The sequence below is a fragment of the Mustelus asterias genome, chromosome 9 (assembly GCF_964213995.1).
Source record: "Mustelus asterias chromosome 9, sMusAst1.hap1.1, whole genome shotgun sequence".
In the NCBI taxonomy this organism is placed as follows: domain Eukaryota; kingdom Metazoa; phylum Chordata; class Chondrichthyes; order Carcharhiniformes; family Triakidae; genus Mustelus; species Mustelus asterias.
In genome coordinates, this window is record NC_135809.1 from 36,780,845 (window position 1) to 36,805,384 (window position 24,540).

Below are 24,540 nucleotides of genomic sequence, written 5' to 3' on the forward strand. Positions count from 1 at the left end.
GTTCAAACAGTCATGGAAGGCTGTAGCTTTGCTGATGTTATATCCAAAATGAACTGGATCAAGGTTGCAAACAAGAAGAAAGTATTGATACGATCTATATTAAGTCAAGTCTATATTTTAGATGTTTCTGTCATGCATGTGTACCATTATTCACAGACATACATGTGACCCATCTTCCTCCAAACAAACACTCACTCTTTATTTCATTAGGTTTAAACCATTGGATAAGAAAGTGCTAAATAGATAACTCAGCGTAAAATTCAGCAGGACATTTCAGCTTTAAAAAAATGATTAATTGTATTCTTCTTTGCTTTCTTAAACATAATTTCTTGCATTTCTTATTCATCAGATCCAATTTGAAAATGTAGATACTTATAACACTTAGCACGACATCCAAACTGGGCAAAAAAATAACTGTAAGCATTTGAAGGGGTAATTCTGCCCTATAAGAATAACCATATTAGGAAATTGATAGGGGTGTTGAGGAAGAGAGAAAGATGTGAGAGAAAAACAAAATGAGGCTGATAAATGTTACGTGAGAAAGAAACCAGGACATGAGATAATTTATTGAGGTTCTAGAAGCTGCCAGTGATACAAACAACTGTATCTCTGAGGGAAGAGGAAGAAGACAGAGAGTATTGACAAAGAACAGCCGAATCAAAAGTGAAGGGAAATTATTGCTCAATAAAATAGAGTTTGAAGAACATTGGTGGAGACACAAATAAGCTGGGAGAGATAGTGAGAATTAGCACGGAAAAACCGGAGAGATGGGAACAGGTCCAAATATTGAAAATCATGCCAGTAAATGCACACTACAGTGGGAAAAAAAAGAGAAAACTCTACAGCTTGAGTGACTAAACGGTGGAAAGGAGACAGTTAAACTCAGAGAGGAGAGAAAGAAAAGCACTGTGGCAGAAAGCAACAAACTTGAAGATTGGGAATATAAATAGGCTGATGGAGAGACAATGTTGAGTTACAGAAACAACATGGTAACTAATTGTGAATGGACAGTAAGACGCTGTGCAAGATATGGGAGTAAGTTACAAGGAAAGTAGATAGTTGACAGATATATGAAAAGTATAGACATTGAAAGGAAACATAGTGTGAGGGGAAGACTTAGAAGAAGATTAAATAGGTGGAAATCATCTAAACATTGTAGAAGGAAGATGTAAGGTGGAAAGTACTCAAATATTATTGATGAGAAAAGAAAATCAGTCTGCGATTGGAAGCATGTGAAGGAGTTGAGAAGTTTGTCAATAGTCCCAAAAGAGAAATAAGGTGAAGAATTAGGATAACTGGAAAAATTACGTGAAGCAGAAACTGAGAATAATGTAAATAAGAGAATAAAGAAGATGGAGTATATTTGGGAACATGAAAAAGCAGAGACACAAAGACAATGAAGCTAGTCCTCAACCTTTAACCTAGTGTAATAATGTCCATTCTTAGAATTCAACACAGAACGCAGTTGCAATCAAACTATTTCTACTGCTTTTGTCTCAATTACTTTGATGATTATTCTAAACGTTGTTCGTTCAATGAATAAATAAATATTCGCCAATATCCATTCTACTTCTAATTTCATTTGAATCACAAATGCAATTTTATATTCTCCTCCCTTGCTTAATCTGAAGTAACAATGTAGGAAAAGGAACAAGCTATTTGAAAAGAGTAAAGTAATTTGGGAAAGGGATTGGGCACGGTTGTTGATGGTATAACAAACTAAAAGAGAAATCAAATATTGTGAAGACAAACACATGTTCAGAGAGGTGAAGAACACGCTTAAGGTCACAGAGAAAAAAGACTTGTGGGGGAGGAAATCAGAGGAGGAGATTGCTGGTGAAACTGCTCAAAGAGAGAAACAATTTGAAGAGGCAATTAATAACTTTGAGAAAGAAAGAAAGAAGTTATGAAGGATAAACAGCATTAGGGAGAAGAAACCAAACTGATTGGAAACGTTAATCACGGGAGAAGCTGAGAGAGCAGAACAAGCAAACATGTAGACCAATGTGAGGCTGTCTTGTCTGGAGACAATACACATCTTTTTAACCTGTCTTGATGCTCTCTCCACTCCCATTGTTTTGTTTCTTAAAGACTGGATTAGTTGTAAGTATTCGCATTCCAACCATTATTCATGTAAATTGAGTCTGTGTCTTATAAGTTCTGTTTGTGAACAGAATTCCCACTCACCTGAAGAAGGGGCTCAGAGCCTCGAAAGCTTGTGTGGCTTTTGCTACCAAATAAACCTGTTGGACTTTAACCTGGTGTTGTTAAACTTCTTACTGTGTTTACCCCAGTCCAACGCCGGCATCTCCACAGGATGAGAGACACAGGGCAGAATTTTACCAGCACGTCCACCTGAGGTTTATATGATTCCCGCCCGAGGCCAACGGAGAATGCTGTTCTCCGAGCCTCAACCGCCCCCAGAATCAGGGTGGGTGTGCCGGTAAAATTCTGGCCATAAATTGGGGTGAATGTGAAGAACAAGTCACAGGATTTTGGCAAGGAACAAGCCAGCATGAGAGATATCCAGAGGAAAGTGGGAATAAACAATTAAAATGAGGGAGATAAGCATGCTCAAGTGGGGATGAGGAAAAAGAAAGGTAGAAAGGGAAAAAAAGTTAGCATAGGAAGATAATTTTGGGGATGAGATGAGCATGGTAATAGAGAGTATAGCATTAGTGCTTGGAAGGAAAACAAGGTGAATAATGTGCAAAACACTCAGGAAGAGAGCAAACAACGTATTTAGGGGAAAGAGAGTACTGGGGGGAAAATACTATTGTGGAAGAGAGGTACACATTTCAAAGAAAAGTGTTGAAGCACAAAAAAAGAATCAAGAGGGAAGATAGCATGATGTGATAGAGTCAGGTAAATACTGAGTAAGATATGAGCAAACTAGGAGAGTCTAGAGAAGTTTAGAAACTGTGAGAATCAGTAATGACAAAACAATTAAACTGGGGCAGATAAAGAACACTGGGAAAATAGTGTCAGCCTGGAAGAGCTGGAAGGATGAGATATTAGAGGTGAGGCAAAGAAATTGGGAAAGGTAGAACATTAGAAATAACAAAACACACCAATATCATAAGAGAATAATATTGTGAAAGAGACAAACAAGCTAGAAAAGATTTTTAAAATGTATCCCCAGGATGTGAGACTCAAAGACAAGGTCAGCATTTATTGCCCATCTCTGATTGCCCTTGAGAAGGTGCTGGTGAGCTGCCTTTGTGAACTGCTACAGTCCTTCTGATGCAGGTCCACCCACAATGCTGCTTTCAACTTTGAGAAATAACACAGGTTAAAGAGAGGTGTAATAGAATGGAGGAGACACTGAAGGAAGGAGAGATATAAAAGCCTTGAGACAGAAATAAAATGGCTAGGAAATGCCTATTGGGGAGGAGGTAAACAAACTCAGAGATAAAGATTAGTTGTCTGGGGAGATACAGGAGAATGCTGGAAAGGAGACACACCACCTTGGGAATAGAAGATAAAGTGTTGAGAAGAGAAAAATAAATTGAAGCAAAGATTGGAGACAGATGTAGGAATATTTAGTCATCTCAGGAGATGGCAGAAAGACGATGAGAAGTGGAGCCACTCAAAAGAGTGAGAAATTAGGAATGAAACACAGCATTATGAAGGTACAGAATTTGAAAGCAGTGGGGAGAAAGGCAAGAAGCTAAGAAGTAGAAACACCAAACTCCCTGAGAGTATGAGGCTCAGTTGTTTTTCTGTCAGACCATTTGTCCTAATTGATTATCAGCACTTATTGTCCAATAATAAGAATAGAAAGATGGAAAATATCACAGGATGCCCACCATCACTGCAAATTCTTTGTGGCAATGGGGACATTGCTTTATAATCTCAGGTTTCAAATTGTACCAAACCACAGGTGTGTGTTGGTGATGGAGTTAAAGGGCAATGTCAGGTCTGTGTATTTTATATTAAACTGTAGGCAACTATGAAGCAAAAACACAGGCCTGTTCCAAAGAGGAGCTTCTTACCTCCACAGCGTTGTTTGTGGTCTTGTTTTCTCCAGACTCTTTTTTGCCTTTAAAAGAAAGAATACATTTTTTGGTGTGAGTTGGGATGTAGCTGTCTGTGGTGCTGAATTCTGGCTGAGCTGTGGTATTTCAGTCTTTGTCAATCTGTACTATTAACTATAAAAGTGGCTGTGTTTCATTGAATGCCTTATGATTTTTTTAGTGCTTTCAAGGGGAAAGTCTTTAAACTCAATTGTACCTTTCATTCACATTGTCCTGGCATTTTATGGTTCAATTTCATTGACATCATGAATGAGAATACTGTCCACAGCCTGCATTCTGAATCATGATCTTCCTGGCGCAGCACTTCACAAACGTCTTATCCAGTCTACCCCTGAGCCCCAGTTGTAAAGAGAAAAGTATGATAAAAAGGAGTGATTGATTGAAACATAGTGTATACACACTCTCATTGTAATATCTAAGGAGCATTGTCAATTCAGTCAAGTAATCTTTTCTGCAAAATATTAACAGTCCTTACTCTATTTCAAGCTGTGCTTTTAAGACACTGAAACCCAGTTAATAGAATCATAGAATCCCTACAGTGCAAAAGGAGGCCATTTTGGCCCATCAAGTCTGCACCGACCACAATCCCACCTAGGCCCTATCCCCGTAACACCATGTATTTACCCTGCTTGTCCCTTGACACTAAGGGGAAATTTAGCATGGCCAATCAACATAAACCGCACATCTTTGGACTGTGGGAGGAACCCAGAGTAAACCCGGGGAAAATGTGCAAACTCCACACAGACAGTGACCCGAGGCCAGAATTGAACCCGGGCCCCTGACGTTGTGAGGCAGTAGGGCTAACAACTGGCAATATTGCAATCTAAAAGATGTAAAATTTCAAATGACAAACACCCATTTAATATTCCTGGTGTCGTTTTGCAAGCTGGGCAACGGCTTGTATTTGTAAAAGGCTACACTAGTGACTTAAAAAAAAAGAGAAAGGCTCTAATTCTGAATTGAGGGACCATTTGCTGTTATGTCCAGTCACAGTTAAGAGGTACCTGTTGATAGAGTTGTCAAAGTTAAGGCTATCCCGATCATTCTGCCATTTTTTGAGCGATTAGATATATATAGCGGAAGTGACCTGAATACCTAACAGAGATGGATGCCAAAGAGTACTGGTAGAGCTAAAAATCAACCCCGTGGTATAGTTTATTGCTAAGGTTAGAGCTAAAATATCCATGCTTATCCTTATTGACCTACCTGCCTATTATTCTTTTAATGGTGTTTTAGAAACCTGCTCAATGTCTGAGTGATGGAGCAAGTCACAAATTAAAGTCTAAAAGCAATTGCCATGTCATAAATGAAAATAACAAGTCGCATTAATTCAATGCCAATAAAGTACTTTCAAAAGTATAGTTGCTGTTGCAATGTAGGGTAGCAGTCACTTTCTGCATAGCAATGAGATAAATGATAAGATAATCTGTCAAAGAATACTGGATAAGGAATAACTGTTGGTGAGAGCCCTGGGGGCCTGGGAGAATTCCCCACTCTTTTTCAAATAATGTTGCTGCACATCTACCCGAGAGATCAGATATGGGCCGCATTTTCATTTGTAAGGCAGGAGGCTTGAAAATGGGCACAAAGCCAGAACCAAATCCCCCTCAGCCCTTTGTGGGATGTCTGGCCAGATTTTTTGGCCATCTAGCAAATAATCAGTTGTCTTCTGGCCTCCTGTCATTTAAACGATGGGCACCCATTTTCAGGAGCTGCCATTCAGAGGGCTAAACACAGTAAGAGTTTTAACAACACCAGGTTAAATTCCAACAGGTTTATTTGGTAGCAAATGCCATTAGCTTTCGGAGCGCTGCTCCTTCGTCAGATGGAGTGGAAATCTGCTCTCAAACAGGGCACAGAGACACAAAGTCATTTTCTCCGAATGCCATTAGCTCCAAAAGCTAATGGCATTTGCTACCAAATAAACCTGTTGGACTTTAACCTGGTGTTGTTAAAACTCTTACTGTGTTTACCCCAGTCCAACGCTGGCATCTCCACATCATTCAGAGGGCTGACAGCTCTGCAGTCTCCTAGCACCAACGGGAGTGGTGGCAACAGCTGGGACGGCACCTAGAATAAAGGGTGCCATGGAGACAAGCCATTCTCCCTGCCAGGTAAGTGGTCTTTGGGTCACTGCCAGTCGCTCAGGACCTGATGAGGGATAGCAGGGGAAGCGTGAAGGGAGGCATCCAAGGTTCACCATGTGATCTCCCCAGGCAGTGGAGGGCATACCTGCTGCTGGCAAAATGATAATGATGACAGAAAGAAGCCCTTAACTGGCCACCCACGTGGCTTGATTGGCCTCTGGGCAGGAGGGCCAGCTATCCTTGCCGAATTGCATGGTGGTGGGAAAATGACAGGCACTCCAGGCCCCCTCCCTCCCTCCCCACTTTACAGTCCCTCCCCACTCACCACCCAGCCCGTTGCCAGAGGTTAACATCCTATCTGAAATGCATTACATCTCAGTGGTGCACTGCAATGTCAACCTGGATTATCTGCTCAAATACCTGGAATGAAGCTTGAAACATGGCCTTCTGACTCAGAGTAAAGCTAATAATGGGGCAACAGTGTAAGTCTGATCATTTTATCTTGACTACCATGCAATTTTCTCAAAATAGTGTTCTTTACTAACATTTTTGGAGAAGTAGACCGTTAGATAGTTATTATTCTTAAACCATGATCGCATCATATGAGATTATACTGACTGGCATTGCACAATAGCCTCTGCACTCATTCCTAAATCTCTGATGGTCAAAGGTGTAAACAGGGTGACTTTGTTCATTGCAGTTTTAGCATTTCTTTATCTTTGGCAATCATTGAACTGTGAATAGAATAAATATGTACGGGAGTATTTGTCTTCATGCTTTTTATTGTTCACAGGACATTGAATACTTGATAGAAGGGGGCTGCATTATAGAACTAACTGAAAGTGCTCTCACGCATCTTGTGACAGGATTGCAGTGTGGGGTTTTTTGCCTTGGTTTTGTGGGATTAAAGTTTCTAATTTGACAATACAGAAGCAGTTGCCAATTATAGTTGAGGCACGAAAAGACATATTTTGGAATGGACAATGCCCCACAGCAAGGAAGGGAAGTTCAGAGGGCACATCAGCTTGTTCCTCCTGTATACCACTCATATCAAACCTGCCCAGTACCTTTCCTGGTGGGCACCAACATTTCAACACTGAATGGGACCTGGAAGGAGATGGATATCTATTCTCTGTCCAGGATAGATCTGTCACTTCAGAATTTAAATAAGTGGGGACGTGAAACTACTTCTACATGCTGAAAGAAAACCATAAAGAATGAATAAGGTTTTGAAATTGGCACATTCAGCCAAGGACTGATCAAAGTAAAGGATCAGTAATGTGTGCAAAGGTAAGAAATAGGCTCAAATCTTCCATTCAAGATTGAAACATTAATTTCCAATCCTGGTCTGGAAAAAAATTACCCACTCACCTTCCTCTGATTTTTCTGGGCAATCTTCCAATGGCAGATTGCTTCAAACTAACTCAGTACAGGAAACCATGCAAAGAATCCACTTAGAAGCTACACCCCTTCTGATAAGTAAAGAGTTTAAATGTCCCAAATTTTCTTTGAAAAACTATGGAAATAAGGTAAATAATTTCTAGATGGCTGTCTAGGCAAGTAAATTGAAACTGTTCAAACTCTCCAACTTGAACTCAGATAGAGATAATTCCCAAGGAAATGCCTTTCAAAAGTTCAAACCTCAAGGGCAAGGGAGACTTTGCATCAAGACATCTGAGGGGTCCTGTAGTGCATTGTGGGAGTATGTCTGATCTCCCAATAGCTGGAGACTGGAAGATCTGGGCCAATATTTCCAATAAAATGCCCAACGGTCAAAATACACCAGTTTTCAATGTGAAAATACAAACAAAGAGAAACAAAGAATGGAGGTGAGATGAGAACACTGATTTTAAAGATAGAAACTATTTTTCAGTAAGAGCCCTATAGTGAATTCCTCCTGCCCCATTAGAGCTAAGCAATAGGAAGATGAAAGATGTTCCTAAATCCAGCTTTTTCCTCATACTTTAACATCAAAGGGAGGGTGATTCTCCCATCCTGCTGCGTTTAGTTTTTAGCGCAACGGACCGGGGGATTTAGGCCTCCTTGACATTGGCATCTTGGCAGTGCCAGTGGGTCCAGGCTGGCACTGCCAAGGAGCAAAGTGCCAAAGCGCAGGGGGCATCTTGGCACTGCCCATTGGGCTTCGGGCTATGGGAAGGGGGTGGGGCATAATGGGATGAGGCCTAATGGAGATGGGGTCTGATGGGAGTGATTGTTGGGGTGGGGGGTCCCGCTGCCACTCTACAGTTTGGATCGGTGAGGGAGGGAGGGAGGGCCAGTGATCGGAGCTGGCCATCAGGGTCAGGTGGGAGGAAATTGGGGTGGAGGGAGATTGGGACTGTGGGGAAGGTGGTCGAGGTTGGGACCGGGCATGCTTGGGATGCCACCGATCGGGCAATGGGGGGGAGGAGGGGTTCGCAAGGCTGTTGTTGTGGGGGTTGCGGGTCAAGCTGGCCAGCAATCGGGAGGCCAGCAGACAGGGACCACTGCACATGCGCCGATTTCGGCGTTGACAGATCGGTGCATGTACAGTGGCCCACTCAGCGGTATGCTGCCGGCCTCTCCAGCGGGAATAGGCCTCTCCCATGAATTATTAGGTGATTCACACTAGTGCAATCAGCAGTGCACAGAGTGTGGGTGATTCTTCTCTAAACTCCCACTGAAAAAAGCAATGTGAATTACTCCAGTTTTCATGCGAATTCGATACTTAGAATTTCTTTGGGAGAACGTATACTCAGGAAAAAAAACAGGGATGTGGCAGAAATAAAAGGGATAGTGCTTTGGAGTCCTTTCTTTCTTTTCAAAAGTCATTCTATACTGTGCCTAGGCTGACTATCTCAGGACTTGGCAAATCCTGATACTTGTGGAAGTTAACTCGAGCTCACTTTTCAAATCCAATATGACCCTTCCTTGTGACTGAAGATTCATATTGGAACTCAAAACATGAAGGCTGAAGTTCTCCGATCTCAGTCATTGGCAGCTGTGGTGGGATCGAACAACATCAGAGAATCCCGCCCCAAATCCCTCCACAGATGCTGCTAGAACCTGCTGGGGTTTTCCCAGCACTTTCTGTTTTCATTTCAGATTTCCAGCCTCCGCAGTGTTTTGCTTTTATTTACCTGATATGTTTGTCTTATATTATCCACAGAGACTATACAATCAAGTTATCCACACACTCTGCACTGAAGTAGCTCCCACACATATTCTCCGTCATGAGAAATTGTCCAGAAAACAATACCATTTAATGGGTGTATAAAATCAATTCACCAACATCTCTTAATGTTTCGGCTTAATAGGCTTTGTTCCTCCTGGCTGAATATTCAACAGTGCCTTATACTGAACTAGACAATCACCCAAACTCTCTGTGTGTGCATTGCTCTACATCTTTCACCTTCCACTGATGCTTATAAGAGACTTATTACTTGAGTGCCACGTTGGCTTTTAGTAGATCTCTGGCTGAATTTGATCACATTCGGGGCTGAACTTTCCGAGGTTAATGCAGTTTGTGGGTTCCTCCTACTAGCGGCTGGCAGCCTCAAAGATGAGGGTCACTGTGTTCATATATCACCAAGGCGATTCCACCCCCCCCACCCCACCGCCCCCTTCCTCTGCATTTACCCACAGCAGGAATGTTGTTAACATTGCAGTGAAGGAAATGCATTGGTGGTTTTATACACCAAACAAAAGTTTCCGGATGTCTTTATGTTGCTGAGCAAAAACATCACCATCAGCAGTCCTTTTTGAAATCATTTACAAAAAACTAAAATAAATGTCAAAGTCTTGGAAACATTTTCCTGAAGTGTTTAATCAAAAATCAAGATGGGGAGGAGGAGCTGGGTAGCTTGCAGTAAGCACAAAACACAACGCAGGGCAAAAACTATTTTGGATCTCTGGCGTCAGAGGGAAAGAAATGTTGCTGGACTGGAGGAACAATTATCAGAACATCCAAAATTCAAATAGAATTACAAGGTCACACTCCAGTTGATAGCTGGAGTGTGACAGGTAATTGGGAAATACCATCTGAACTTCACAACTTAGCTCTCACTTGAATGTATTATTTTCCACATGAAGACTATTTTAATTGGTTAGTTTGTTCACTAGAGTGTGTACAGAGGAAGTGTCATTAAGGGGGAGATGGTGCCATTTGGGTAATGTCATTAGATTAGTAATGATATGGAGATGCCGGCGTTGGACTGGGGTGAACACAGTAAGAAGTCTCACAACACCAGGTTAAAGTCCAACAGGTTTATTTGGTAGCAAATACCATAAGCTTTCGGAGCACTGCTCCTTCGTCGGATGGAGTCGAAATTATGATTTGGTACACCAAAATTTGGTACACCAAAAGTCCCCAAATGAGAATGGTTTTGGGGATGAGGGACTTCAGTTACACGGATAGATTGGAGAAACTGGGGCTGTTCTCGTTACAGCAGAGTAGATTGGGAGAAGATTTGTTGGAAGTGTTAACATCATGAGAGATCTAGAAACATTTCCACTCCATCTGACAAAGGAGCAGTGCTCCGAAAGCTTATGGTATTTGCTACCAAATAAACCTGTTGGACTTTAACCTGGTGTTGTGAGACTTCTTATTGGATTAGTAATCCAGAGGTCCAGGCTAATGCTCTGGAGGGATTCGAGCTGATACGATCCACACCGACCCACCCAGCAATGGCTAAATGATGGCTAAGTGGACTTCCACTCCTAACCAGGGAAGAAGATCAGCCCTCTGGAGCAGCCGGCTTTTCCAAATGACCGGCAGATCCATTAATCCTGGCAGCATCAAAAGCATGTCGATGGCTGCAGCTGGGCCTGCAGGAGAGGAAGGAAGAAGGCCCATGGATCCCCAGAGCAGGGTAAGTCTGGGTTCTGAGGCAGAGAAGGTTTGGGAAGGTCAGTGTAGGGGGAATGGGTGTTTAAGGATGTGGACTGATATGAAGGAAGGGGGTTTGGTATTAGAGGGTTCGCCCTGCAATCGGCAAAGGGCAGTCCCCAAAGAGCTAACTTATGATCTGCCCTTTCAAGGACTAAAGGCTGTCTGCTCCTGCCTAACTGCCCATACCAAATATTCTATGGCATGGGCAGCATATTATCAAGGTCAATTGGCTTGGCAACAAGCATTACTGGATTACTTACTTGAATTTGGTGGGTGGGCTGCTGATATTGGCATTCACCACCCCAATATTATGGGGTCAGCTCAGGAATGAGCAGGAAGGTGGTGGTGTGGGCATCCTATTTCACATGCCCCCTTGTCCAAAACACATCCAGCGGGGGCATGCAAAATCGAGCCCATAGAGGGCAAAAGCAAGTACATTTGTAAAACTCTCATTCAGCCCCAGCTAGAGTAGTGTGTTGAACCTGGGCACTTTAGGAAGCATGTGAAAGCTTTAGAGAGGATGCAGGAAAAATGATGAGAATGGTTTTGGGAATGAGGGACTTCAGTTACACGGATAGATTGGAGAAACTGGGGCTGTTCTCGTTACAGCAGAGTGGATTGGGAGAAGATTTGTTGGAAGTGTTAACATCATGAGAGATCTAGACAGAGTAGATAGAGACAAACTGTTCCCAGTGTAAGAAGGGTCATGAACTAAAGGACACAGATGTAAGGTGATTAGCTGAAGAACTGAAGGTGACATGAAGAAAAACGTTTTTACACAATGATATGCTAAGATTTTGGAATACACTGCCTGAGAGTATGGAGGAAGTTTAAATCAAAGCTTTCAAAAGACAATTTGATTAGCAACTTGTTGAGAAAACGGTTGCAGGCATAGGGAGGAGGATGAAGGAATAGAACTTCTATTCTTGCAGAAAGCTGTCATAAACCTGACGGGATGAATGGCCTCCTTTTGTGTTATAATTTTTCTATAATTCTACAAAAACAAATGGTGATATCACAGGAAAAGCTTAAGTCCATTAGTTGGTAAGAAACTGCTGCTACAGGCTGCCTTTAAATTGCTACACTTTAGAAGAGTGCGTGTCCTGTGATATGTTGAAAGTCATGTATATTACTGGTGACCTAGACAATCACATGTGCAGAGAAGTGCTATCAGCTGCAGAAACTCAAGCTCCAGGTTTCAGAGCTTAAGTGGCGGCTGGAGTCACTGTGGTACATCCACAAGACTGAGAACATGGATAGCACATTCAGAGAAGTGGTCATACAGCATCTTAGGAACCTTGAGGCAGAGGCAATTTTGAAAGAAGTAGCTATATGCGGATTTAAGTGAGAAACACCAGGAATAATGGAAAGCCAGGGTCAGCGTTGTAAAGCAATATAAGTAATTCAAAATAAAGTTAATGTAAGAGAAGCAATGTTAAGACATGACAAGGTAGCTCGCTGAGTGGAGTGCGTGTCCTGTGATATGTTGAAAGTCATGTATATTACTGGTGACCTAGACAATCACATGTGCAGAGAAGTGCTATCAGCTGCAGAAACTCAAGCTCCAGGTTTCAGAGCTTAAGTGGCGGCTGGAGTCACTGTGGTACATCCACAAGACTGAGAACGTGGATAGCACATTCAGAGAAGTGGTCATACAGCATCTTAGGAACCTTGAGGCAGAGGCAATGGTTGACCACCTAACAATCCAAGTAAACAAGGCAAGTAGTTCAGGAATCCCTTGGGATCCCACACAAATGAGCTTCCCATTTTGGAAGCTAGTAAGGGCACTTGTTCCTCAAGAGGAGTATAGTTAGAGCCAGGTTTGTGGCACCATGAGCAGTTTGGCTGTACAAGAGGAGAAGAAGAAGCAAGGAAGAGCAATGGTGATAAAGGATTTGTTATTTAGGGGAACAGGCAGGCGTTTCTATGGCAATAGACGTGACTCCAAGATGGTATGTTGCCTCCCTGGTGCTGGGGTATAGGATGTCACAGAACGGCTGCAGGACATTCTTCTGGGGGAGGATGGACAGTAGAGGCCATGGTCCAAATTGGTACCAACGACTTAGGTAGGAAGGGGGATGTGGTCCTACAATCAGCATTTAGGGAGCTGGGAAGAAAATTAGCAAGACCTCAAATGTACATGAAAGTAAGCACAGAAATTGGACAGTAAGGCAGATGAATGCATGGCTGGAAAGATGGGGAAGGAGGGACATTGAGCCTTGCTCTGGGTGGGGGCCAATAGCATCTGTACAAGCCAGATGGGTTGCACCTGAACAGAACTGGGACCGAGTTCCTTGTGAGGCATTTTACTAATGCTGTTGGGAGTGCTTTGAATTAACTTGTCAGGGATGTGGGAATGAAGAGAGAATATTCGAGAGACATGTCAGGGTGCACAAAATACTGGACTCGTGTAGAGTATTCATATAGAGAATAGTAAGTTGATAGGTGAAGTCAGAGTGAGGCAGAAAGAAATGAAGTCGAAATCAGGGGTACTGTGCATGTATGTGAATGCCCGGAGTAGACCGGATAAGATTGTGGAGTTACAGGTGCAGACTGCCAGGTGGAAATATTGGCCAGGATTCTCCTAAAAAAATTCTAGGCCCCCAACATGCAGGAAAATGGGAGTAAATCCCGCTGGTCTTTTGAAGCATGATTTCCAGAATGAATCTCCGACACTCTGTGCATCGCATTGTGTCCTAGCGTGATTGACTCTGGAAATCTGTGACAGATGAAGCTTAATGCAGAAAGATGTGAGATAATTCATTTTGGTAGGAATAAAATGGACAGACAATATCAAATAAGGGGTAAAATCTTAAGGGGGTGTAGGAGTAGAGGGGCCTGGATGTATATGTTCATAGATGATTGAAAGTGGCAGGACAGGTGGAACAGTTAATAAAGTATATAGTATTCTGTCTTTGTTAATAAGGGCATTGAGTATAAGAGCATGGAGGTTATGTTGAATGTATACAGGACACTAGTTAGACCTCAGCTGGAGCATTATGTATAATTCTGGGCATCACACTATAGGAAGGATTGGAACGCATTAGAGAGATGTTCCAAATCATGAGGGGGCTGGACAGAGTAGAGTGGGAGAAACTGTTCCTGTTCATAAAAAGATCGAGAGGAAGAGGGCACAGATTTAAAGTGATTTGCAAAAGAAGCAAATGCAATGTGAGAAAAAATCTTTTTCACACAGTGAGTGGTTCACTGCCTGGAAGTGCAGTGGAGAGAGGTTCAATCTAGGCATTCAAGAGGACATTGCTTCCATTCATATAATCATCCAATGTTCAAAGGTCCAGGAAAAAGGCAGGAGAATGGTACTAAGTCATAATTCTCCTTTGGAAAACAGATGCAGACATGATGGGCTGAATAGCCTCCTTCTGCGCCGTAACTATTCTGTGATTCTGTGAATTCTTTCATAACTTCAAGACATCCTAAAGTGCTTTAGTTCCAAGGAATCACATTTTGAATTGCTGTCATTGTTGTAGTACAGAGAAGCAGTCAATTTACCCATTGCAAAGTCCTACAAGCACCACTTAGGCCTGAGGGATAAATACTTGCCAGGACACCAGGATGAACTCCCCTGCTCTTACTTGAGACTATGCATGGAATTATTTACATCCATCTGAGAGAGCAGACATATGTCCTCGGTTTAACTGACTCTTTACAATATAGGTGTAAAAGATGTCGGTGGCTCTGACATCCATCATTATGAAGTGCTTCGAAAGGTTAAGTCAATTCCAGTCTCCCAGAATACCTGGATCCACTACAGTTTGCCTATCGTCGCAACTGGTCCACAGCAGGCGCCATTTCCCTGGCCCTGCACTCAACCCTGGAACACCAAGATAACAAGGACACCTATGTCGGACTCCTATTTATTTACTACAGCTCAGCCTTCAGCCAAATTATTCCCACAAAATGCATCTCCAAACTCCGTGGCCTGGGCCTCAGCACCTCCCTCTGCGACTGGATCCTGAACTTCCTAACTCACAGACCACAATCAGTAAAGATAGGCAACAATACCTCCTCCACGATCATCCTCAACACCGGTGCCCCAGAAGGCTGTGTTCTCAGCCCCCTACTATACTCCTTATACACCTCTGACTGTGTGGCCAAATTCCCCTCCAATTCGATTTTCAAGTTTGCTGATGATACCACCATAGTGGATCGGATCCCAAACAATGACGAGACAGAGTACAGGAATGAGATAGAGAATCTGGTGCAGCAACAATAATCTCTCCCTCAATGTCAACAAAACGAAGGAAATTGTCATCGATTTCAGAAAGCGTAAAGGAGAACATACCCTTGTCCATATCAACGGGGACGAAGTAGAAAGGGTCAAGAGCTTCAGTTTTTAGGTGTCCAGATCACCAACAACCTGTCCTGGTCCCCCTAGGCCGACACTATAGCTAAGAAAGCCCACCAACGCCTCTACTATCTCAGAAGACTAAGGAAATTTGGCATGTCAGCTACGACTCTCACCAACGTTTACAGATGCACCGTAGAAAGCATTCTTTCTGGTTGTATCACAGCTTGGTATGGCTCCTGCTCTGCCCAAAACTGCAAGGAACTACAAAAGGTCGTGAATGTAGCCCAATCCATCACGCAAACCAGCCTCCCATCCATTGACTCTGCCTACCCTTCCCGCGACCTCGGCAAAGCAGCCAGCATAATTAAGGATCCCACGCACCCCGGGCATTCTCTCTTCCACCTTCTTCCTTCGGGAAAAAGATACAAAAGTCTGAGGTCTCATACCAACCGACTCAAGAACAGCTTCTTCCCTGCTGCTGTCAGACTTTTGAATGGACTTACCTTGCATTAAGTTGATCTTTCTCTACACCCTAGCTATGACTGTAACACTACATTCTGCACTCTCTCATTTCCTTTTCTTTGAACAGTATGCTTTGCCTGTATAGCGCGCAAGAAACAATACTTTTTACTGTATGTTAAGACATGTGACAATAATAAATCAAATCAAAATCAAAAAATGCTTTTGCCATCATAAAACCACCAACAGAAATACTTTCTTTCCAACAGATAAAACAATAATGGTTTAATTTTCATAGTATAGTGTTTGTATTTGATTATTTAATTACCTGTATATCATTAGCGCAGATTTCAAACCACATCACACGACACAGCAGTTGTGTCATTTCATCAATTCCCCCAATACATGTCCTCTACCAAGTTTATCAAAAGAAACTAAAGACACACATTTAGAATTTGTGCTCCCAAACAGGAACTTTGCCCACCAGGAACACATAATGACAATTCAAATGGCATTTTCTCCAAATTTCTCTCCATTAACAATAATCCATGGGAAAATTTAATTATAGATTTAGGTATTACTTTGAATCATGGTCAAGTTGATTTCATGTCTCTTCTTTCTGCTAGAACAGAAAACAAGCACAAATAATCACTAAGAATTTATGCTTTGCTTATGAATAGGGTGAGGGAGGGGAAGGATGGATTAAAGATGGATATGGCTGCAGTACTGACAGTTCAGTTGTTGAGGTGAGATACTAAGCTATATGGAGCAGAGCTGCCCATGGTTTAATCTTTAGTTCTGTGCAGAGGTGGAACAGTAGAATTCACCCCAGTGCCCTAAACTACAAAGGTGGTGAGAAAAACCATAGTTCATCTTACTGACATTCCAGCTACTCTATTAGAAAATGTGTGTCTGTTGATAGAAAGTGAGGCTAGCATCTTGTTTGAGTTTGAATGTCCACCAGAATCAAATAAACTAATAATATTCTTTAAATAGGCTCACACATGAGGAATGACCATTTAGATTAAGATGGGGCAGGAGAGGAGGTGTCAAAGCTGGGAAGAAGCTGGAAACAGCCGTGTCCACCAAGATACTTTTGTTCTTTTATTTTGGGTATGGAAGTGACAGGCTCTAAAGGAAAACTGTTTCCCAATGCTTACATGGGGTTTTTATAGCAATGAAACAGGTCATTCAATCCAATAACTCTTTAAGTTGCATATACACCTCCTCCTAACTTATTTCATTTTATCTGATTAGCATATATTTTTATTCCTTTCTCCTTGCACTTATCTTGCTTCTCATTAGATGTACCTGCTATTTGCCTCAACCACTTTTTATGACAGTATACTGCATAGTTTCCTTCATTAGCCATGACATTGAATAAGGAGGTTATGTTAGAAACATACAAAACATTAATTAGGCCACAGCTCAAAGACTGCATACAGCTCTGGCCATCACATTACAATAACCCCTGAGATGATATAGAGAAGATTTATGAGGATGTTGTCAGACTGGGGAATTTTAGCTATGAGGGTAGGGTGGGGTTGTTTCCTATGGAATAGAGGAGGCGGAGGATAGATTTAATTGAGGCCTAGACAGATGGATGGAGGGATCTCTATTCCTTTATAATAGGGGCCAATAATCAGGGCAAGAGATTTAAAGCAACTGGTAGAAGGATTAGAGGGGAGTTGAAGAAAAACTTTTCACATAGAGTGCGGTGATGTCTGGAACTCAATGCCTGAAAGAATGATAGACAGAACACCTCACTGCATTTTAAAAGTACTTGTATATAAATATTTAAACTAAAGGGTTAAAGAGCACGAGCTGGAAAGTGAGGTTATGATGAATGGTTCTTTTTCTGGCAGACAAAACATGATGGGCCAAATGGCCATTTACTGTGCCGTAAATATCTTTGATTATATGGGTGGGATTTTCCACCCCTGCCCACCATCAGGATCATCCCGTCCCACCAAAAGTCTTCTGACGGGGCGAGAAAACCCCAGCCTATGAATGCCACATTCATGCCATATGTAACGCATGGAGAGACAATGTCACTTTTCACATTTGTATGAGGACAAGACACAGCTTTACCTCAGCACCACCTCTCTCCATTCCGTCACGGTGGCGCTGTTATCGGACAACCAATACTGGATGAGGCAATATTTTCTCCTGTTAAGTATTAGGAAGATCAAAGCCACTGTCTTCCCAATATTTATTTGGAGGAAATCCAAGGCCATCCTTCCGAAGGTGCAGTGCCCAGAGCTGCTCACAGTATTCCAGTTCACAAGCACTGGGGGTAGGGTGGAGTTGGACAATTAATGTCTACTAGGGCCACTTCCCACTGAGGCCGGCAGTGACAATTCAGGTACAGAGGGAAGGAGGGGGGAGAGGCAGGATACTATACTCCAGTGGTAAAGGGTGGGAGCTGGCGGGCAACTGCATAACTGGGTCTATTCCCAGATTAGGTGCCTCCATCACCTGCCCCACCCGGTTGCTCCCTCCCCTCCTGGCCGTACCATCAGGACCCCCACGCTCCCACTTTCTGGGCCTCCTCTCCAAGAGACCCCAGACTTGGTCCTGTGGGGTCCGAAACTTAGACTTGTGTGATTGCTTGTAGGCCCAGCAGTGGCCACTTCTCCACCTCTCCCAGTGGTGATGCTGGGACCGATTAGATTAGCCGGCAACTCTTTAAGACAGATCTTCCAGCCGTGAGAGGGGTGGAAATCCTGCCTCCAGCCAATTAACACTCCATCAAGCATTAAATGGCTGATAGACAGCTGACATCAGGGAAGGGATGCATTCCCAATCACTCTTTGTGTGAAACCCACCACATGTTAAATTCTGCTCTAGCAGTGATAACCAGAGTCTGTACAGCTGAAGTATGAATTCTATCTTTTTATATTCTAGTCCTTGAGATATAGAAGTCAGCATTCTGCTAGTCGTTTTGATTGTTTTCTGTGCCTGTTTATGATATTTTAATGATCATATACGCATTGCCAAATTGTCTCCCCATTCTACTCTCCAGAAACCTGAGCTTATCCTCACAAAATTACTATCCATCCATCACCTCTGTCATTGCTAATCTACATGGCTCCCAGTTAAGCAATGCCTCAGCTTTAAAATCCTTAGCCTTGCTTTCAAATCCCCCCATGCCCCATCCCTCCCTATGCCTGTGGACTCTCAATCCTTGGAGATATCTGTGCTTCTCTAATTCTGGCCTCTTGAGCATCCCCAACTATAAGTGCTTGATTGGTGGCCATGTCTTCAGCTGGCACTGTTGTGGCACACAAGTTATTTGGGTCCATAAGGCCCTAAGCTCTGGAATTCCCTCGCTAAACTTCTCTGTCTTTCTAAATTTCTTTTCTCCTTTGAGACATTCCTTAAAACATCTGCCCTAATATTGTCTTTTTGGGCTCAAAGTCAATTTTGTTTTATAATGCTCCTGTGAAGTAACTTGAAATGTTATATTATGTTAAGAACATCATATGTAAGTTGCTATTGTGTCAGGAAGTTTCTCTTGAATTCCTTATTGGATTTATGAGTGACATTCAATATCTTTGGTGCTCTGAACTATCCTTTTGAAACTGTTCAAACATCATGCAACAGAATTGTAATGGATCAAGTAATATTTGACTCATTGTGTGAGGCAAAGAATTCCTGAGCTATGGAAATGTGCTTTTATACTGAAGAAGGATGATGGAACCAGGATTTTCCAAAGGATAAAGATTTGTTTTCTTTTTTTTTTATTTCTCAGGATGTGGACATCGCTGGCAAGTCCACCATTATTGCCCATCCCTAATTGCCCCTCAGAAGGTGATGATGAATCACCTTCTTCAATGGCATAGTGGTTACCACTGCTGCCTCACAACGCTCGGGACCCGGGTTCAATTTCAGCCTTGGGTGACTGTGTGGAGTCTGCACGTTCTCCCCGTGTCTGCGTGGATTTCCTCCTGGTGCTCCGGTTTCATCCCACAGTCCAAAGATGTGCGGGTTAGGTGGATTAGCCAAACTAAATTGCCCCTTAGTGTCAGGGGGGTTCGCAGAGTAAATATGTGGGGTTACGGGGATAAGGCCTGGGTGGGATTTTTGTCGGCGCAGGCTCGATGGGCCCTTCTGCACTGTAGGGATTCTATGATTCTTGAACTGCAGCAGTCTTTGGGATGTAGGTACACCCACAGTATTTTTAGGAAGTGATTTCCAGGAATTTGACTCAATAATGATGAAAGAACACAGATATATACCCAAGCCAGAATGGTGTGTGGCTTGAACAGGAACTTTCATGTGCCTGCTACGCTTGTCATTCTTGGTGATAGAGGTCATGAGTTTCTGTCAAAGCAGCCTTGGCAGGTAGTTGCAGTGCTTTTGCAGATGGTAAAAATGCACCGCAAATACTTGCCAAGACTGCTTTGACAGAAACTGGCATGGTTGGCCAGTGGTGAAAGGAATGAATATTTAAGGTGATAACCGGAGTGCTGGTCAAGTGGGCTACTTTGCCTTGGGTGGTGTTGAATTTTTTGAATGTTGTTGGAGCTGCACTCATCTAAGCTAGTGGAGAGTATTCCATCACTCATCTGATCCACCTTGCAGGTGGTGGATAGGCTTTGGAAAGTCAGGAGATGAGTTATTCATCACAAAATTCCCAGCCCATGACCTGCTCTAAGTATTTTTATGGCCGTTCCAATCCAATCTCTGGTCAATGGCAGTCTCCAGGATATTGAGATGGGGTTCAACAATGGTAATGCCTAAGTGAGGTGATTAGTCCCTTGATGGAGATAATCATTGCCATGCATTTGAGAGGCACAAATGTTACTTGCCACTATTAATCCAAGCCTGGATGTTGTGCAGGTCTTACTGCATGTGGGTACGGATTTCTTCAATATTTGAGAACTCATAAATGAAATTGAATACCAGGAAATAAGTCATGAACATCCCCACTTCTGACCTTGGGAGGAAGATCATTGATGAAACAGCTGAAGATGGTTGGGCCTAGGACACTACCCTGAGTAATTTATGCAGTGCTGTCCTGGGGCTGAGATGTGTTAAGATACTGGAGTTAAAGGAAGATTTAAGAATTGAGTAAAACGTAGATTTAAAATAAAATTTGGATAAACATGGGTCCCAGTTAAGCAATGCCTCAGTTTTAAAATCCTTGGCCTTGCTTTCAAATGCCTCCATGCCACATCCCTCCCTATGTCTGTGGACTCTCAATCCTTGGAGATATCTGTGCTTCTCTAATTCTGGCCTCTTGAGCATCCCCAATTATAAGTGCTTGATTGGTGGCCATGTCTTCAGCTGACACTGTTGTGGCATAAACATTTGGAGCCAATCAGATTGATAAGAATGCATCTGTTTAAAGGGATTCTTTGATGGAATAATCATACTTTAAAAATATCACTATCAATAAGTCATTTCAAAATGGCAGGCGGGCTGTCAATTCCCAAGCCTGTTTGCCTTCTGTAATTTTTAAAACTGGCTTAATGACATTTTATCACTGATGTGACGTCATCACACCGCATGTTATGTTTGTGGATGCCAGTGTTGTAAGTGTATTGGAACAACTTGGCTAGGGGCGAGGCTAGTTCTGGTGTGGTCTGGTTGAATTGCAGCCATAAACTCCAGCCCTTAGCGTCGTTAGAATCTGACTTTCTCAAATTATGATGCAGCTAAGAGTTGGGGGCGGCACGGTGGCACAGCACTGCTGCCTCACAGTGCCAGAATCCCGGGTTCAATTCTGACCTCGGGTCACTGGCTGTGTGGAGTTTGCGTGTTCTCACTGTGTCGGCTTGGGTTGCCTCCGTTGCTCCAGTTTCCTCCCACACTCCAAAGATGTGCGGGTTAGCTTGATTGGCCACGCTAAATTGCCCCTTAGTGTCAGGGGGGTTAACAGGGTAAATACATGGGGTTACTGGACTAGAGCCTGGGTGGGATTGTGGTCAGTGCAGGCTCGATGGGCTGAATGACTTCCTTCTGTACTGTAAGGATTCTAAGACTCTAAATTACTCCCAAGATTATAACCCACCAGCTGATGCCAAGGACAGTTATTCTCACTTCTTCACTGGAATTCAGCTAATTTTTCCACATTTGGACTAAGGCCAGAAGTCACATCATTCTGATACATGCAAGTAGACTGATGGATGGTAATTAGACAGAGTGCTTTTGGCCTGCTTTTTGTGGACAGGACATAATTTTTCACATTGTCAGGTGGATGCCCGTATTGTAACTGTATTGGAACAGTTTGGCTAGGGGCGAGGCTCGTTCTGGAGCATACATCATCAACACTACAACTGGGAATTTGTAGGGACCTTTGTTTTGTCCAGTGCCTTCAGCCATTTCTTGATATCACAAAGTGACTTGGATTGGCTGAAGATCGGCATCTAAGATAGTGGGGGGCTCAAGAGGAGGCCAAGATGGATCATCTACTTGGGACTTCTGGCTGAAGATAGTTGCAAATGCTTCAGCCTTGTCTTTTGCACTTATGTGATGCACTCTGCCATAATTGAGAATGAGGATGGAGCCTTCTCCTCTGGTTAGCTGTTTAATTGTCCACCACCATTCATGACAGGATGTGATGGGGCAGCAGAGCTATGATCAGAAGCTGGAAGAACAGCAGAGCACAACTTACACTGGCATGATCAGCACTTGATTCATTGCAATTTCTGAGCACAACAAAATATGTTGGTCAGGATTTTACCATCCCTCAGGATGCAGAGAGGCAAATGATTATCATAATTAAGGGTCCAAATAGTAAACTTTTCAAGGCCAGGCTCAATAACCCAGTGAGGGAATCACAGGCAGGGAACGCAGCCCCTATAGCCCCAAGGTTCTTCCCAGAGAAGTTTTCTCCCCAATGCATGGTCCCGTGAACATCTTTATTATTTTACTTAACTGGCTCAGTTCCCAAAATCTTTAGAATGCCTTGGTTGTGACCACCTTTCCCAATGGCTCTACCGAGGATCCAGAGCTGAGGTTTCAGAGCTGACCTTGCTGGCAGTATCAGGAATGTACCAAGTGGCAGGCCTGCAGATAGCTAATGAGGAGGCTGCCTGTGGTAAAAATGTCACTCAGGTGGTCACACTCCTTGCAAAAGTGGCCCAGGTCCTACCTTTCACCCCAAACTAGGATCCTGATGGCCCTCATAAAGTTCAGGCCTTTGTGTTAGCTCATCACGCTTCTCGTTGGGAATTCAGCTGTTTGTGGGTGGGTAGTGCCACTGTTTACCATTGAATCCCGATAGTGCAGAAAGAGGCCATTCAGCCCTTCGAGTCTGCACCAATTCTCCAAAAGAGCATCCCACCCAGACTCTCTCCTCCGCCCTATGCCCATAACCTCACGCATTTACCACAGTTAATCCACCTACACATCTTTGTACACTCAGGGACAATTTAGCATGACCAATCCACCTAACCCGCACATTGAGTGTGGGAGGAAACTGGAGCATCCGGAGGAAACTCTTGCAGACATGGGGAGAACGTGTCCACAGAGTCACCCAAGGCTGGAATTGAACCTGGGTCCCTGGCGCTGTGAGGCAGCAGTGTTAACTACTGTGCCACAATGCCGCCAATGAACATAACATATCCTTTCAATGGAGGTCTGAGATAATGGAATTGTCAGGTTTTCAGGATGTGCAAGTGGCCACAGATTTGTAAATGGAGCAATGGAAATACTGTTAAAGAAAGTAAGGTTTAGGAAAATAGTAAGTACACATATGTACTGTCCACTACGAATTCCAAAGGGATATTATCTAGCAGGAGATTTTCAGGGCATTGGATACCAACTCTAATGCCTGCATTCAGGTCATGAATAAGGTTTCAAGGTCGCAGGAGTGTACCGGCAGGCAGGAAGGTGGTTTGAAGTGTGTCTACTTCAACGCCAGGAGCATCCGGAATAAGGTGGGTGAACTTGCAGCATGGGTTGGTACCTGGGACTTCGATGTCGTGGCCATTTCGGAGACATGGATAGAGCATGGACAGGAATGGTTGTTGCAGTTTTGGAAAGGATTATAAGAGATAGGATTTATAAACATCTAGAAAGGAATAATTTGATTAGGGATAGTCAACACGGTTTTGTGAAGGGTAGGTCGTGCCTCACAAACGTTATTGAGTTCTTTGAGAAGGTGACCAAAGAGGTGGATAAGGGTAAAGCAGTTGATGTGGTGTATATGGATTTCAGTAAAGCGTTTGATAAGGTTCCCCACGGTAAGCTATTGCAGAAGATACGGAGGCATGGGATTGAGGGTGATTTAGTGGTTTGGATCAGAAATTGGCTAGCTGTAAGAAGACAGAGGGTGGTGGTTGATGGGAAATGATCATCCTGGAGTTCAGTTACCAGCGGTGTACCACAAGGATCTGTTTTGGGGCCACTGCTGTGTGTCATTTTTATAAATGACCTGGATGAGGGCGTAGAAGGATGGGTTAGTAAATTTGCAGATGACACTAAAGTCAGTGGAGTAATGGACAGTGCGGAGGGATGTTGCAGGTTACAGAGGCACATAGATAAGCTGCAGAGCTGGGCTGAGAGATGGCAAATGGAGTTTAATATGGAAATATGTGAGGTGATTCGCTTTGGAAAGACTAACAGGAATACAGAGTACTGGGTTAATGGTAAGATACTTGGTAGTGTGGATGAACAGAGAGATCTCGGTGTCTATGTGCATAGATCCCTGAAAGTGGGCACCCAGGTTGATAGGGTTGTTAAGAAGACGTACGGTGTGTTGGCTTTTATTGGTAGATGGATTGAGTTTCGGGGCCATGAGGTCATGTTGCAGCTGTCCAAAACTCT

At 43.1% G+C, this 24,540-nt stretch overlaps 1 protein-coding gene across 1 annotated transcript in view; it reads right to left on the minus strand.

Moving 5' to 3' along the window:
• iqsec3a (IQ motif and Sec7 domain ArfGEF 3a) overlaps positions 1 to 24,540 on the minus strand; it is a 237,961-nt gene that overhangs the window by 10,469 nt on the left and 202,952 nt on the right. Inside the window, exon 12 of the mRNA XM_078220002.1 lies at positions 3,996 to 4,042. Coding sequence (XP_078076128.1) covers positions 3,996 to 4,042 — 47 coding nt within the window. The remainder of the gene's footprint in view (positions 1 to 3,995; positions 4,043 to 24,540) is intronic.